Here is a 15806-nt window from a genome sequence, read left to right as displayed (position 1 = left end):
GGAAATTTGGACAACAAAGTACATAGAATGGCTTGTTAGCACACGGCAAATTGTCTGTGAAGGTTTCGGAACAATTGGACCAACCGCTAAGGGGCCGTCCGGGGTTACCGATTGTTTTTACAAAACGAAAAGTTTTAGTATTTTTCAGCCCCCACCCACCCACCCATCTTTTCTGCAGGTAAAACGAATTCCAATAAAATATTGATGTCAATTTTCGACACCCAGAAGTAACTGGACATTCTCCATCTACATTCAATAATTATTTTCAAAACGAAACTCCATCAAACCCACCCACCCCCAAACGAAAACATTTCGTTTTGAAAATATTATTGGTAACCTTGGACGGCCCCTAAGGAGCTAGAATTTCGACCAGGTTTCCGGCCTTTTCCCATGGTTTTTACAATTTGCCCAGGAAGCCTGTATCGATTTTTTATCAAAACCCACGATTTATCCTTTCCTTTTTGGCCTTGTGGTTTGAATGCTGTCTGCTGACCATGAAGTTGTGAGTTCAAATCCCAACCTATCCTAAAGTCAAACTTTTTTTCATTGTTTTGGTGATCAAGCTGGTACAAGACAAGTGGGCATGTTCAAGGCTCAAGGTATGTAGTGTTCAAGTGGTGACAGGTCGATCCCATTTGTACATCGTAGGGGTATGCGCCAGGGTATGTGGTAAAACTCCATTCGAGAGGTTGCAGGTGCAATTCTCAACAATCATGATCTGATCACATACGCGCGTCTCTCCTCTTTTCAGTTCATTCTGCTGGGTTCAGTTACCGATACAGCAACGGCCAGTGCATACCAGAGACGGACAGAACACAGTAAACGCTAGCTGTCAAAGCGACCACTCTGATTAGGTGACCACCTGTCTCAGAAGCCTCGGACTAGGACCGAGGGATATTATTTCCAGTCAAATAGCCCTAGATAAGGAGTTCACCTGTACACAGCGTCCACACTGTGATGTCACAGTGAAGGCTCTTTGAGTGGTCGCATTGTGTGATGGGTGTTCATGAAAAAGGGACTGAGCAAAAAGACTGAGAGCAAAGCGTGAAGTAGTCACAGTACACCAGTGGCCAGAAAATCACTCCGCAAACGCGTGTGGTCTAGCATGGTCCAGCGCAAGCCAATATAAATACTTAGTACATGTGCCGGGTAACCATGGTAACAATCAATTACTCTACTGATGAGACTTGCAGGCTCAGTCCAGCTTGCGGTGTATGTGCAGCACGTCATGCGGCTACTACGGCTGTTCTGGCTGACTGCTGTAGGCGATTGCTATCACGCTGCACACGCCGGTCTGGCCGTGGGGGTTCAAGAGTCCTACAAAGTGTAAGGTGCCTGAATGTTCTTTTCAACCACCCCCTTTTAAGATAAGAACTCAGATGGTGAGCCGCAAGGAAAAAAATGTAACATGGAAAAATGTGGGCACAAGTTATGCGATTGATCTAGTTTCATGATGGATTGTGCACGCCTGACTGTTCAAAATCTGCTTAGTTGGTGGACTCGATTGCATAACTTGTGCCCACATTTTTCCTTTTTAGATACTCAGAGTATTTAGTGCTGTGTAAGACAAATAGACAATTATGGGTCAAAGTAAAGTGTCCAATCAAAGGGTCTAAAATGGCGGGGGGGGGGGGTGGGCTCTCAAGAGTGGTGACACATAATGGCTATACTGCACCATCTAAAACTCAACATGTCTGACCTGTAGTTTGAAGTGTTTGACCACAAGACGAATTGAAACAATGGGAAAGGCGCAAGCAGAAGGCAAGGCAAATAACCGTCTTCTTTGCTGGAGAAAAACACTCTGTTGACATCACATAAAGCCGATTACATTTGACAACACCTCGGTAATGACATCACCACCCTGTGTACCGTACACGCTAAAATTCAATGGCCGGTGATGAATAATGAAACTCCGTCACTTATCCCAAGAGCGGCTGCGGCGGTTTTCATTTTCGGACAGTGTTTCGTCGACTCGCCGCTGAGCTGCGGGGTTCGTATCTTCAGGCTTTGGTCTTGCATGCAGGCGGGGAAAGCGTGATAGACGTCTGGACGTCACATAGCGCTGCGTTGGCTCGTCCGTGCTGGAGGTCATGGAGTAACAGCTGGGAGCATGCATAGCCACCGCCCCCGCAGCAGCAGCGTCTCTGCCGATGTGACAGCTGCAGCTCTGCGCAATGGCCCTCGGGGAAATGGCAGTGGCGCTGCGGCCTTGTGCCCGGCTGTCCATGTAGCGAGAGATGAAGCGGCGACGTCGTGGCTTTCCCGGCGACATCATCGTCATCTCCAGGCGCTCGTGCCTGTCCGTGTCCTCGCTGTGGAAGTGCTGCGGGCGTTGGTCAGTTTGGGATGCGACCGATGTGGGGTGCGCTGTAGACGGCATGAACTGAGGCCGACCATCATGTGATGTCTGCATGGAGCCAGATAAGAGTAAAGAGCAGAAACAGAAAACACAGTCATGTACAGCACAACCTGTAAGCAAAGACCACCGTGACTAGCGACCAGCCTGGTGCCACAGACCACCGTGACTAGCGACCAGCCTGGTGCCACAGACCACCGTGACTAGCGACCAGCCTGGTGCCACAGACCACCGTGACTAGCGACCAGCCTGGTGCCACAGACCACCGTGACTAGCGACCAGCCTGGTGCCACAGACCACCGTGACTAGCGACCAGCCTGGTGCCACAGACAACATCGCCAGGCACGGTCAGTCTCACATTCATATAATTATGGTTGTGCGGTACAGACCTCTAACTAAGGACCACCTGCCCCTAAAGACCGCTTTCTCTGGCCCCAATGCCGGGTGGTCGCTAGTCACAGGTAATACTGTACTACTGTAGTTCAGAGGTTCATGTTATGTGAAAACCATTGAGCGCCGGAGAGAGAAAAGAAGAGAAAAAGAGAGATGAGGCTGGAGACTCAGAGAGAGAATACAAAATGAAAATTTGCCACTGCAATCATCTCTGTCCAGCAATATCATCGGCGCAAACCCCTGCCCCCAACATGAGCAGCACCAAGGCAGGGTCCACTGTTGTCACATGCAAGACAAGTACTCGGAGCATGGATGCTGCACAACATAGCCTACCTTGTCGGTAGCATTCCTGAAATCTGAGATTTGACTGAGGCGGTCGGTAGCCGACGAGTCAGAGTACTGGTCTCGGTAGCTGGGGTATCTGATTGGCGATCGATAGTGCTGCAGGCGCCGAGAAAACAGACATACAAAATTACAGAGAAACCAGTGTATAATAGTGTATGGATGCAGTGAATGGGATTTTCTGTCTTTGACCACTTTGGTGGGTCTGATCTACTCACCTCCCGCCACTTTAGGAGCTGCATCTGCGCCTTGACCCATAGAGGGTGGTGGCGTTCCTGCGGATGTGGAAAACTTGGCCTCCAGCCGAGTCTCACGCGAACCGTGATTCTTTTAGTGTACATGTTACATGCGCCATACTAGCACTCCAGCGGCCAAGGGAAATATCTGCATTTACGACATGTCACTCAGGCCCGCCGGAAGGAGTTTTCAATTGGTCCGGTCGTACCAAAGTCTTTCATGCTTTGTGTATAATATCCCGGACTGGTTCCAGCGGGCCAGTCACTAGCTGACCTGCATTGGTCTTGGCATGCTGGAAGCGCTGCGCAGCAGGCAATATTTCTCTCCTGTCAGTGATCCGCCCCGGGTTACAAATACAGTCATATCTAGGCTTCACTTTACCAGTAAGTCTTGGGTGGTGTTTCTTGGGTGGTGTTTCTTGGCTGGTGTTTCTCAACCCACAACTGTATAGAAGCTGGCAACATGAACCTATGAACTTTACTTTTTTGTTCATTGGGTCCACCCATGACTACACGGCGACTTACATTCACCGTGTAAATATCTGACAAAGGGGATGGGTGATAGCAGCGTGCCTGGGGCTGTGTGTGTGTGTGTGTGTGTGCACATATCTCTGCACTGGGCATGGCTATCATACCAAGATGGCAAGGATGATTAAAGGATCCACCATAAACACCCTTGCAGACCCCTCGGAGATCACATGCGCACCCAAATACAAAATGAAGTGCAGATAACATCCACCGGGAAAAGGGTCAATTACAGATATCAGAATCCTATTGAATGGGGCCACTGGACTTTTCTCTCCACATTTCAGTAGAGATATGCATTAGATGACAGTGAGATCCTTTTCTCCTGTCCTCCATTGCACAAAGATGAGCACCAACCATCCTGTGCAGATCAGACCAGTAGTACGCACTCACCGGGTTGATATAGACCTCGGCAACCATCTTCCCGTCTCTATCACCACCGCCATGGATACTAGTTGTCAGCCTCGATTCGTCTTGGGCGGTTGCGTTCTCAGCAGTGTCAAGTGGCTGGCCTGAGACTTGCGGAGAGTTCATGGCGTCCGTACTCGCCCTTCCTGGCTGTGAAATGTCCAGAAGAGATGTCAGCTCTTCACGGCTTCGCTTGTGCCTGCAAAACATCGACATTATGGTGTGTGAGAGGCACTAGGATCATTTAAAAGAAAGGATTCTTCATTTTTTAAAGTGATGTTTGCTTTGTTTCACTCTATAACGAGCACTTAGGGTTCCCTGTAACAAGACGACAACATCTGTAGGGCCTTCCCTATCCAAATAATAAATTCTACTATTTTTTTCTAAGAATGGACTCGGATGGAGAGCCAAGGATAAATTCATATTTAAAAAGACAGGACCAAAATGTTACATGTTATCCGTAGTTGGTGTCCAACACTAACGGCAGTTATAAGCAAGATGTAGTAAGATGTTGTGTAGTCAGAAGGTGTAACAGCTAGCACAATACTCACTGATGTGATACTGACATTCAACCACCTGATGATAAGCTCTATTTATATGTCTTGGAGGCGCAAACCAACAGCCTTCCAAATTGGAAAGTTCTAAGTTCTTACTTGCACACCTGATAAATTTATAGGAAAGAAAAGCGTGCGCATCCAAGACGTGCTAGAGCTGATAGCCAGTTAGTTGTAGAACGTCAGTACCGTCGGTCAGTGTCGTGCAATGTTATCGCATGAGGTGGTTGTTTAGTAACTGGTGGTGTTAGTGGACATTATAGCGTAACTTGTAGTTCCTTGGTCCTTTTTCTTTTCTTCAATTTTTTTCTAAACTCACAGTTTCATGATGCTATTGCTTTCATGTGGATGTTCACCAATTTTCCCTTGCGCCAAATGGTGCAAATGCCCGGTGACACAGACATTATAGCAACACTTCTAAGTGTTGGCCATCGTTTTTGCAACTCACATGTTAATTTTTTGTTCGCTCAAAGTCATGTGGATAACGCAGTTTGTCCAACGATTCTCACACCGTTTACACCGGCAAGAGCTAGCAATATTCTATATCCAGGTGTATATTCCTTGTTTTGGCCGCCCATACCGGTATATGGAATGCAAAATGTGGCGAATTGCCCCAAATTGGCAAATATGGATTCAACGTGTGGATAAGGTAGTACATTCATGACCTATGACATCAGCTGGATAACCTCTAGCTACAGTCTATTCATCGGAAACAGTCCCGCTGGCTTTTGAAAGTCCGATTTGGGCCAAATTAAGGATCAAAACCCCCACTTTAAATCTCAAAAATCTGGGTTTGGGATCTGCTTCTCCATACATTTTGCCATGGCATATCTGTCCCAATTTTGTAAAACCTGGCTGAATTTCTATTTTCCTGTTCTTGGACTTTTCTGGCCTCAAATGTGGCAAGGAGTAATTGCACGGCTCACACAATGCATGATGTACTGTTGGTTTCACGATATCTACAACTATGTGTGGGAGACACCAAAAAGTTAGGGTGTCAATTTTCAATGAATGGACTGTAGGTTCAGTGACCCACACAGTCTTTGTGCACACATAGCCTGGTGTGATGTCCAATATGATGCCCAGAACCAGTACCTTTTATAGAAGTGTGATACAGCTGCACACGCGGCGAAGAGGAGAATCGCCAGAATGACCGAAGCGCCAATGAACAGCCGACTGGTGGTACTACTGCTGTCTCTATCACCTGCTTGGTCATCATCGGGCTCACCATCAGTATCTGCTGGATTGGTTATGGAGGACAATGGAAACATGCAAAAAAAGATTACAGCAAACGTTCGGACGCCATTCTGATTAGATCTTCCAGCTCCCAACATGTCTCTGTTGGACTTATCGGACTGTGGCTGTCAACGCTCTAAGGACTCTATATTCCAAGATCACCTGCAATGTGCCCATGGTGATAGTTGTCATGGAAACCTGGCCTCCGTGTCATGTACATGTACACATTACTCACTGGATACATCTGCATGATAGTATTGATATGCTCACCAAATCAGTTTGGCCATTGGCTACTTTCCGCGAGGAGGTGTTCAGAGTACTGCAGTGGTGGCGACTGACGTCTGACCCCTCGTTTTCGTGCTCGAGCGCAGCACCGATTCTAGCGCTCTCTTTTCGGTAGTTTACACAGTCATGCTTTGCTAGGTTTCAAGTTGCAATGTGAGTGCACAGAGCGGGGGTCGGATTTCAGTCGCCATTACTTAGGCCCCGGCGGATAATTCTAGCATATATCTAGCATGTTTAGCTCTTTCTGGAAACTAGCATTGCGCTAGCATAATCCGGGGAAGTTTTGCAGAAAACTAGCATTTTCTTGCGAAAACTAGGAAAATTATTATTGGAAAATATGGGATTTTCGTGAGAATTCACTATGCCCTTGCGACTACTACCGGTATACCGCGCATTTGCATGCTGAGTAATGATAATTCTGTACATTTTTTCTGTTTTGTAGAACATGACTTATGCTGCGAAATACATGTATATGTATATGTATGCTGTATGGCGTTATCCGAATCTGCAACATTGGTAATCTATACCACTCTTTCCATTTTTCTGAAGTAGAATTCAAGCATTATCAGTGCTATTTTGGAGCAGAATTCAAGCATTATCAGTGCTATTTTGGAGCAGAATTCAAGCATTATCAGTGCTATTTTGGAGCAGAGTGCGAGCATATTGAAAAGCAGAATCCATCAAATTCTCGAGCAGTATCCGCCAGGGCCTACCAACACTGTAGTATGGTAATGTAGCACGAGAGCACCCCACCATCAACTCCCTTTCCTGGTCATGTTTTGTAGGTGGTGTCCAGTTTGTAGGGCACACAGCATGTGCCCTGCACACACATTGCACGTTGTCCAAGCAATCCGTATAAAATTTACCTTCGAGCGGATGCGAGCTCCACACAAGAACATGGTCTAAGCGTGACCTTAGTACACTAAGGTTCTCACACCATACCGACCTAGTTGCACTATGCAATACAATTTTCCTTTCCCTGGCTGTAAAATCCAGGTGGGGCACTCTTGTGGTACTTAACGGTAATTACATGAATATGATAAAGGAAGGCACCAAGTCTGACGACCTCTTACGTGGAATAGTAGTTGTGATCGGCGGCGCCACGACAGTTCTCGTAGCAATTGCAGTGCCGTTGCATGGAATACGACACACAGCCGTCTGCAGTCGTTGTTGGCAAATGCAGACGGCCAGGTCTCCACGTGCGGCACTGCTATCGACCTGCATCAAGCCGATATCACGCCTGCGTGAGGCAGTGCCCATAACTTCAGCGGCGGTGGGCGTACTTTCGCAAGTGGCATCGCAAGACCAGGCCGACCATGGCGGTGCGTTGTGCGGGAAGCAATTGTACAGGTTCGGCCGATTACAGTCTGTTGGCAGCAGTCTAGCGGGCGTGTTGGCCGATATGCAGGGTCTTATCTGCACTGCCTCGGGGCTAGAGGGTATGGACAAACACTCTCGAGTGCGCCGTTGGTATTGAAACGTGGTGGAGTCACAGTTACACTCGCCCTGCCACTCCGTCCACTCGCCCTGGACGCTGCACTCAAACCGAGCGAGATCCCCCTCGGCGCACAGCTGCAGTTCAATCGTCTTCTTGGCACCGCAGTCCGGCTGCCGGGCATCAGACGGATGGACGAAGAGGCGGGTGCGGTTCTTCCACGGCTGTGTAAAGGTGCACGGCGTCCAGCTGGACCAAAGACTGAGCTCACAGTCAAGAGGGCAGGCCTGTCCGGTGCAGGGCCGGTACTGGCGGCCTTCCGGTCGCAAGGCACCCACCGGCAGTATGGCTGGCATTCCGTCATCCGTCACCACATCGCGGTACTGTGTGCAGCACACGCTGCACGGACTCCAGTTAGTGTACACTATATCGGCAAACACTTCAGTGGACAGGTTGATGGACGCACCGGCCATCGAGCTGGTGATCAGCAGCAGCAGGGGGCTGACTACTGTGATAATTACACGACCAAACAGACCCACATATGCACGCACATGCACATACAGTCACAGACGCGTGCGTGCACACACAGTGACCAACGTGCATCGGCGTGCAAGCTACCCCCCCCCCCCCCCTCTCCCCTCCAGCTGCTCTGCCTGATCAAGGAATTGTAAACAAGATTTCGAATTTGTACGTGCTGACATTCAATGCCAGGCCTGAAGCCAGTGGCGCATGGGTCGGGGGCTTTTATACACAAGCATCCCCTCAATAATTTCCGTCTGACATAGCTGCACCAATGCCACTAAAAGTGCCATAACGATGCCATCCGGATATCCATTGTCCGATTTCCTCTCATACCAGAGGTCCTTCGTACATAGTCATTCCTGCACACCGTTCATGAAAATTATTATTTCGTCAGCACCTGGATGCACTTACGGATACTGGCAATGACTGTAGAAAGAGCCATGTTTTCCTGCGTCATAATCGCCTGTAGACTGTGGTATCGTCGACACAGCTGAGCACTGGCTCCGACTTCTCACGTAGATCTACGCACCACTCCCGAAACCAGCGCATCAGCGCTAGCGGCTGCACCACGTGCTCCGGTAACCTGAACTCAAATCTACAGGTTGTCGAGTCCGTCAGCACGGCCGCATACGGCCGGCTAGACAGTCACCGCTAGCTAGCGCCGGTGCGCCGGAAAGACGTGAAGGCTGGGTCACGCCAACATGTAAAGCGGCTACGTCCGTAACTCATTTCGTTTCTGCATCACCATCCTCTGCGTACGTCTACACGCCGTCTCCGCCTCCCGTCGGACTAGCTTCGTGGCTGCAGCGACAACCCAATTGTGTCGAAAGTCGTCGCCACGAGTCAAGGCGAGAAAAGCACATCGTGGACAGCAGCTAGCAGAGACCCTGAGGCTGACGAGATGTCTGAATCGACACATGTACCGACTCACTGAGAGTCAGAATCATCGCCAGCGCTCCGTCTCGGCCTAGCTCTACGATAGCATCACCGTGATAAATGGCAGGGTTTCCGTCTAGTCATAAAGTGACTCAAGTCAAGATACTTTCGGACCACAGGTCGAAACTAGCGGCACCAGCCTGTGCCAGCATCCAAGTCGATCCACAGAGTTGGCGTTCTTGAAATATTTCCTACATTCGTAACCAGACACTCACAGGTAGGGAGTAGCGCTAGCGTGCGCTGATGTTTCGTGCCATGGCCAAGTGCAGTACTGAGAATCCGTCTCTCAGGCTTGCATCGTCAAATGGTGGAAAGTGGCTCTCGAGAACTCGAAGATGCCTCTTTGTTCTCCACTTCTGTGCGACATGGTTGCGAAGAGGGGATGACGACCACGGAGGTCTAGCTCGTGTAGATGCTCTAAACGCCAGCTACACTACAGACAGTAGACCTACTACAGTGGTCCCTCTATAATCCGGCACCATTTGTGCCACGAAAATCTGCTGGATTAGGGAGGGTGCTGGATTTACAAATCTGATTTACTGCTGCAATGTGCATGAAGAGGACATTTTGGCTACTGAAAATTGTGCTGGTTTATCGAGGGTGCTGGATTATAAAGTGCCGGATTAGAGAGGGACGACTGTACTACCACCACTAGTTCTAGAAGATCAACATGACCTCCTGTACATGGACTACCACTTGTAGCATGACTGTCTTTACATGTAGGTCTACCAGTAGTACTACTACTACTAGTACTACAGGAATGTGAGTCATTATTGTTTTAAAAATTAAGGCCACCCTTTATTTAACGTCCTTTTTTTCGCGAAAAGGTATGCGGGAGGGCGGAAAACAAAACAAAAGCCCATTCCAAAAACTGGAAACCCCAATCAAACATTTTGACCAGTAAAGCATGTGATACATGTATATACAATATTTCTGGGTCTAACGGCACTTGCAGGCATAGAACAACACTCTTTGATGGTACATTGGAGCACATGCCTGATGAATCCAACAAAACAGGTACATAGCATGGAGTTAGCATGTCATGAATTCATTACAATGTAATGAATTCATGATATCGTACGGTGTGTGTCCTAGTAAAAATCCAGATGTCATCTGGATTTTTACTAGGACACACACCGTACGATATTTAAAAGCCAACAAAAAAGAAAAAGAACACAAGACAAAGGCATGCCCGGGAGGCAAGATTATAAGTTTAAGGTCATGATCGGCACACTGTGAAACTACACAATCATGTATTTACAACTTCGCATATTATTGGTACTACTACTTTTTTGTTTTTTTTCCAGTCTGAGGCAAAAAGGTACATGTACGCGGGCGCGGACGTTAAACAACGAAAAAAGAAAGGGTGGCCTAATAATATTATTACGGAGGATTAGCAAGACGAAATTCGCGTTCGCGTTCGCTCTGCAAGGAAAGTCGAACTCAGTGACGGAATTCGCGTTATGAGAAGGATTAGCAAACAGACTTCGCACATGCATGACGTTGACACGTCGTCCATTGTGTGCAGACAGTATAGCGTAGTAAATTTATGACTGTCCTGACACGAAACCGCGATTCGTGTTCCGACTACTTGTCTTTTCCGAACGAAAAATGCGAAAGTAACACGTTAGTTTGCAATCCAGTTCGCTAACTGAAAAATGTTTGCGAACGCGAACGCGAATTTCGTCTTGCTAATCCTCCGTAATAACTTTATTAATGCGATTAATAGTATAAGTGAAGCGGACATTACGAAATGATGAATGAGAATACATGTATCAAAATTGATGTTCCTTGATGTTCCTAATCGATTTTCTTGAGACTATCATCAGGTAAAAATCGTCTCACAATAGAGGCTATACGGAGAAACAAACTACTTATAGGTCTATAGGATAGTGGGAAGTATACAAGGTGAGGTGTGAAAAACAAAACTAAAGTGGGAGAGAAGACGGAAGAAATTAGAAGAAAAGATGTGAGCGTGTTCCGACGGTGTGAGCTACTACAAAAGGTGAGTGAAATGAAGGCGTGGAAGCAGGTGAATGTGATAGAGTGAGGAACTGTGGGGTGTAGGTGTATGCGAATGAAACGGCCAAGCACAGGTACGGAGACCAGTAACAAGGAGCATGACTCGTGCGCTGGTAATGGCATCTACAACCGGATATGGACTGGCAGCGAGCAGTAGCGTGGGATTGTCGTCGGGTGCAGAGGACGAGATGGAAGAAGAAGAGGATGAAGAAGGTGTGAGCAGTGATGAAGAGAGTGAGTTGGACAACCAAGATGAAGATGACCAGACTGAAGGTGAGAGCACAACGAAAGGGTCAGCAATTAAGAAACACCTCTTGTCTAGTAGCCAATGCCGCTCAGTGTATGACGATTCATCCTTCACTGTTTTGTACCGTGCTCGTAGATTTCGTGAAGGTATTAGAAGCTGTTTTCATCCGTAAACACAATCCTAATTTATGCATTCAGAAAGAAAATGTCACAAAACTGAGACTCTTCACCTAGCATTCACACACGTATTCATTCGCATACCCCTACACCCCACAGTTCCTCACTCTATCACATTCACCTGCTTCCACGCCTTCATTTCACTCACCTTTTGTAGTAGCTCACACCGTCGGAACACTCTCACATCTTTTCTTCTAATTTCTTTCGTCTTCTCTCCCACTTTAGTTTTTTTTCACACCTCACCTTGTATACTTCCCACTATCCTATAGACCTATAAGTAGTTGTTCACACGAAGGAACACGTTATCTTATCTTTTCACTCCAAATACAATTACACCTGAAAGAGCAGCCTAGCTAGCTACACAACGCGAACCAAGGAACTACTAAAACCGAAAACATTCCATGTCGGTACACAACCGAAGACAAAAAGGCAAAGATGAAGTAATTTATGCAGCACTGTCAGCTGGCAAAACAGCAGAGGCGTAGCCACCGCACACGCGCTGTTGTACGGCACGAAAGCTAGCCATGATACTTTGCAATACAAATGTATGACCATGCACAGCAACAAGCAACAACACACAGCTAAGAAGTAGATGCATGTAATACATGAACGGCCAGTTGGAAATAGTTATGACGCCACTTTGTAGATCGCCCCCATGAATAGAAAACCACAAGAGAGACAGGGAAGACTACAGCCTACAGTGTAGCTCAGGCCTTGATACATGAATCACTATTGCAGTATTGGCACAAGACAGAGAAAGGACTGCTCCAGCTATCAATAATAAAAGGAACCATTACTTCTAGTCTTAGTGATGCCATGCCAGAGAAATATTACGTACTACCGTCTGAACATCCTCCCCCTCGCAATATGCACCCAGATGTTGCATGATGCCTATCCTTACAACTACCAGTACCAAGCTAAGAGAAAAGTGAATCGAAAGGGCAAGTTCAGTGGTAGGAAGCTACAAAAAAAACAAAAAAAACAATGCATGAATCATTAGTGGGGGTCGTCACTGAGCAGTACCTCCATTCTGGCATGTAGGGAGAGCCGTCTAACATTCCAGTGGACAGACTCGAGTGATGGATCTCTTCAGAGTCTTCCCGCCCACTTGCATGGCCACCACACGCACATGTCCGTCCGGACCAGGGAAAACTTCCGTGACTCTGCCGAGCGGCCAACGCCCACGCGGGGAGCTTGAATCCATCACCAGGACAACGTCGTCAACGGCCAGATCGCGTCGCTGGTGTCGCCACTTCATCCGCTGATTCAACCGTGGGACAAACTCTTTCAGCCAGCGATGCCAGAAATGGTCGATGAGCATTTGAACATATCTCCAACGTCTCTGCAGTTGACACCCCTTCTCGTCCGTTGTTGCAATAACCAGCTGGCCCTCGGCCATGCCATGAAGGAAATGGTTCGGAGTTAGCGGCCCTGGATCCTTCGGACTAGCCGATTGGTAGGTGATGGGCCTGGAGTTGACGAGGGACTCTGCTCCGCTGAGAGCGGTGACCAACTCCTCGTCCGTCACAGATGCGTCTCCAAGGATGGCGTGTAGAGCTCGTTTGGCGGCTCGAATCATTGCCTCGTGAACTCCCCCGAAATGAGGAGCTAATGGCGGGTTGAAACTCCATTTCACGCGTCTGCAGGCCATGGCTTTCCGGACGGTGGTATTGTTCAGTTGGCCAACAAGCTCACGTAGCTGGCGGTCGGCATTCACGAAGTTGCCTCCATTGTCCGACAGAACCTCCATTGGACAACCTCGTCGGTTGGCCATCCGGTTAAAGGCGTTCAGGAAAGAATTTGCATCCAATGCGTACGCCATCTCCAAATGGACCGCACGAGTCAGCAAACACGTGAAGAGGCACAGATAGCGTTTGTGGCGAGTCTTTCCTCTCCCCTGCACAGTTTCGAACGGCCCTCCGTAGTCAACGGCTACCCTGCTGAAGGCTCTCAGTGGCTCACACAATCGCTTTGCTGGCAACGGGGCCATGATTTGCTCTCCCGCACGGGCTTTTAGTCGTCGACACACCATGCAGTCTTTCTCCCAGTCACGGATCTCCTCCCGTGCTGCTTCGACAAGATAGTGATCAGAGAGAGCTGCCAACGTTTCATTCGTCCCGCCATGATGACGTTGCTCATGGCAATCTTTGACAATAAGCCGGGTGGTCGGATGTTTCCGGGGGAGAAGAATCGGGAAGCGCACATCAAACGGCAACCAGTCAGCCAGCTTGGTGCGACCATCGCAGCGCAATAGTCCGTCGTCGTCCAGTCGAGGCGATAACCTCGCCAAACGTGACTTCAGCGGAAGTGGTTGACCATTCTTCACTAGCTTCAGATCCTCCGCGAATGCCTCGTGCTGTGCCTCTTTGATGATGGAAAGGCTGGCAGCGTCCATCTCCTCGCCGGTTAGCTCTCCGCTCAACTCCTCACCTCCACGGCAGTTGGTGATGAAGCGAATTGCCCAAGCCCGTACTCTGACTACGCGCGTCCAGTCTGAGAAGCGCCGAGAGCACAAGCTGGGTACTTTCTCGGACATAAATGACATCACCTCGGGCTGTGCAGCCTTGCGAGCTTCCGCTCGAGCAGCTGGGTCTTGGCCACCCACGATCTTGGCTGGCCATTCAGATTCTTCTTTCTGCAGGAAGGCCGGTCCTTGCCACCACAGCTCAGTTGCAACCAGTTGCTCTACCCCAGCTCCCCGTGACGCCAAGCTGGTTGGCAATGCTGCCGTTGAGGTAGCTCGTCGTGCTACCGTCGTCCAGCAACGCATTCACTTGCACTGACTTGTGGCCGTTCTCCAAGACGACTGAGACCGTTCGCAGAGCTATCTTGCTCGGGCCTTGGACCATCATGGTGGAGTCACTCTTCGTGGACTCCGTCTCCCCCTCGGTGAACGACTGTGGGGTGCGCTGCTCTTGGTCTTTACCGGCGTATGGCGGCGTTACTAAACAGTCGATGGCGGGAGGCAATAACTGGTCCCCTGTCTCCTGACCTGAACCATTGTCTCCATAGTTGCAGAATTGTTCGGCAGGACTGAGTTGGGACTTGTCCGCCGTCATTCCTCCAGCTGCCGTGTTCCCCGATTTTTTCTTGTTTGACTGTGCGGCATCGGGGTTCCTGCTGTCCTCGTGTAGCAAGTCCCGGTGTAGCAAGTAGTGGTGATTGTTGTTGCAGCCGCTCACTGAGCAGGGTCTGGTTCGTGGACAGTGGTGACCTTGGTGATCGCCTCCAAGGCAGCGGTAGCACAGACCATGCTGTTTAGCCTGTCTCCAGCGATTGGCGACGGAAAGCTGCTGAAATGCTTTACACTGCCAGACACCGTGAGGTCCGCCACATTGCCGACATGAAGATCGTCCAGCCGCTGAGCCCGCAGGCCTTGACCACCCTGCATTCTGCGAAGCCTTTCCCCCGAAGTAGGATCGTTGAGGAGCATTCCGGGGTGCCGGAGGCTTGTCCTTCGCACCAACTCCATCTAGTGCTTCGGACGCTCCAACGGCAAACTCCGCTTCCAATGTCACCCACTCCAGTAGTGCTTGAATTCCTGGCTGGCAGGGCTTCTGATGACACCATCGATTGAATTGGGTTAACATCCCAGCCGGCAACTTGGCCAGGAGCTTCCGGTACAACAGCCCATCACCCAGCTCATTGCCTTTTCCGGAGTCGAGGAGGTTGACCACGAGTACGTCGAGGAGATCTGCGAACTTCTGGAGATCTCCTGCTCGGCCGGAACGAATGATTGGGCAGGCCTCGACTTGCTCGTACTGCAGCGACAGCTGTCGTTGGTCGCCTCCAAACTTGCGGTCTAACCGCCTCATTGCGGCCTCATACGCAGACGGGGTGTATCCCAAGCTCTCGATGGAAGCCAAGGCATCTCCACTCAAATACTGCCGGAGGTGCAGCAGTTTCAAGTCTGCCCTTGCAGACGAGCTACCAACACACGCCATGAAAGCAGCCTTCCATGAGGCATACGCCTGCTTATCGCCGCCGAAGACTGGGATCTGTATAGCCTTCAGTTGCTTGAAAATTTCATCTGATGGCTGCTTGACAGGTGGAGGCTGAGACACAGCACGCTGGTGGCTGGCGGACACACCTGCTCCTGGCAATGCTGAAAAGGCACCAATGCCCATGGCCTG

The 15806-nt window shown here is 49.3% G+C and overlaps 2 protein-coding genes across 3 annotated transcripts; both read right to left on the bottom strand.

Annotated features, from left to right (window-relative positions):
- Positions 1 to 825: 825 nt before the first annotated feature.
- LOC135817386 (uncharacterized) lies at positions 826 to 9351 on the bottom strand. 2 transcript variants are annotated; one of them, XM_065330566.1, is made up of 6 exons: positions 8704 to 9351; positions 7409 to 8278; positions 5910 to 6054; positions 4246 to 4459; positions 3083 to 3190; positions 826 to 2407 (listed from the first exon to the last, which is right to left on the bottom strand). In XM_065330566.1, exons 1-6 carry the CDS (start codon positions 8747 to 8749, stop codon positions 1916 to 1918), a joined length of 1875 nt encoding a protein of 624 aa, XP_065186638.1. In that variant the 5' UTR covers positions 8750 to 9351; the 3' UTR covers positions 826 to 1915. The 2 variants fall into 2 exon arrangements, with proteins under 2 accessions (XP_065186638.1, XP_065186646.1); XM_065330574.1 differs by having other exon boundaries at positions 5910 to 6051.
- Positions 9352 to 12724: 3373 nt separating this feature from the next.
- On the bottom strand, positions 12725 to 14218 carry LOC135821529 (uncharacterized). Its single transcript, XM_065334557.1, has one exon. The coding sequence runs from the start codon at positions 14216 to 14218 to the stop codon at positions 12725 to 12727; it is 1494 nt and encodes a 497-aa protein (XP_065190629.1).
- Between the last annotated feature and the right edge of the window lie 1588 nt (positions 14219 to 15806).

The sequence above is a fragment of the Sycon ciliatum genome, chromosome 1 (genome assembly GCF_964019385.1).
Source record: "Sycon ciliatum chromosome 1, ocSycCili1.1, whole genome shotgun sequence".
In the NCBI taxonomy this organism is placed as follows: domain Eukaryota; kingdom Metazoa; phylum Porifera; class Calcarea; order Leucosolenida; family Sycettidae; genus Sycon; species Sycon ciliatum.
Note: the sequence above shows the minus strand (reverse complement) of the source record. Positions and strands in the feature narration are given on the sequence as shown.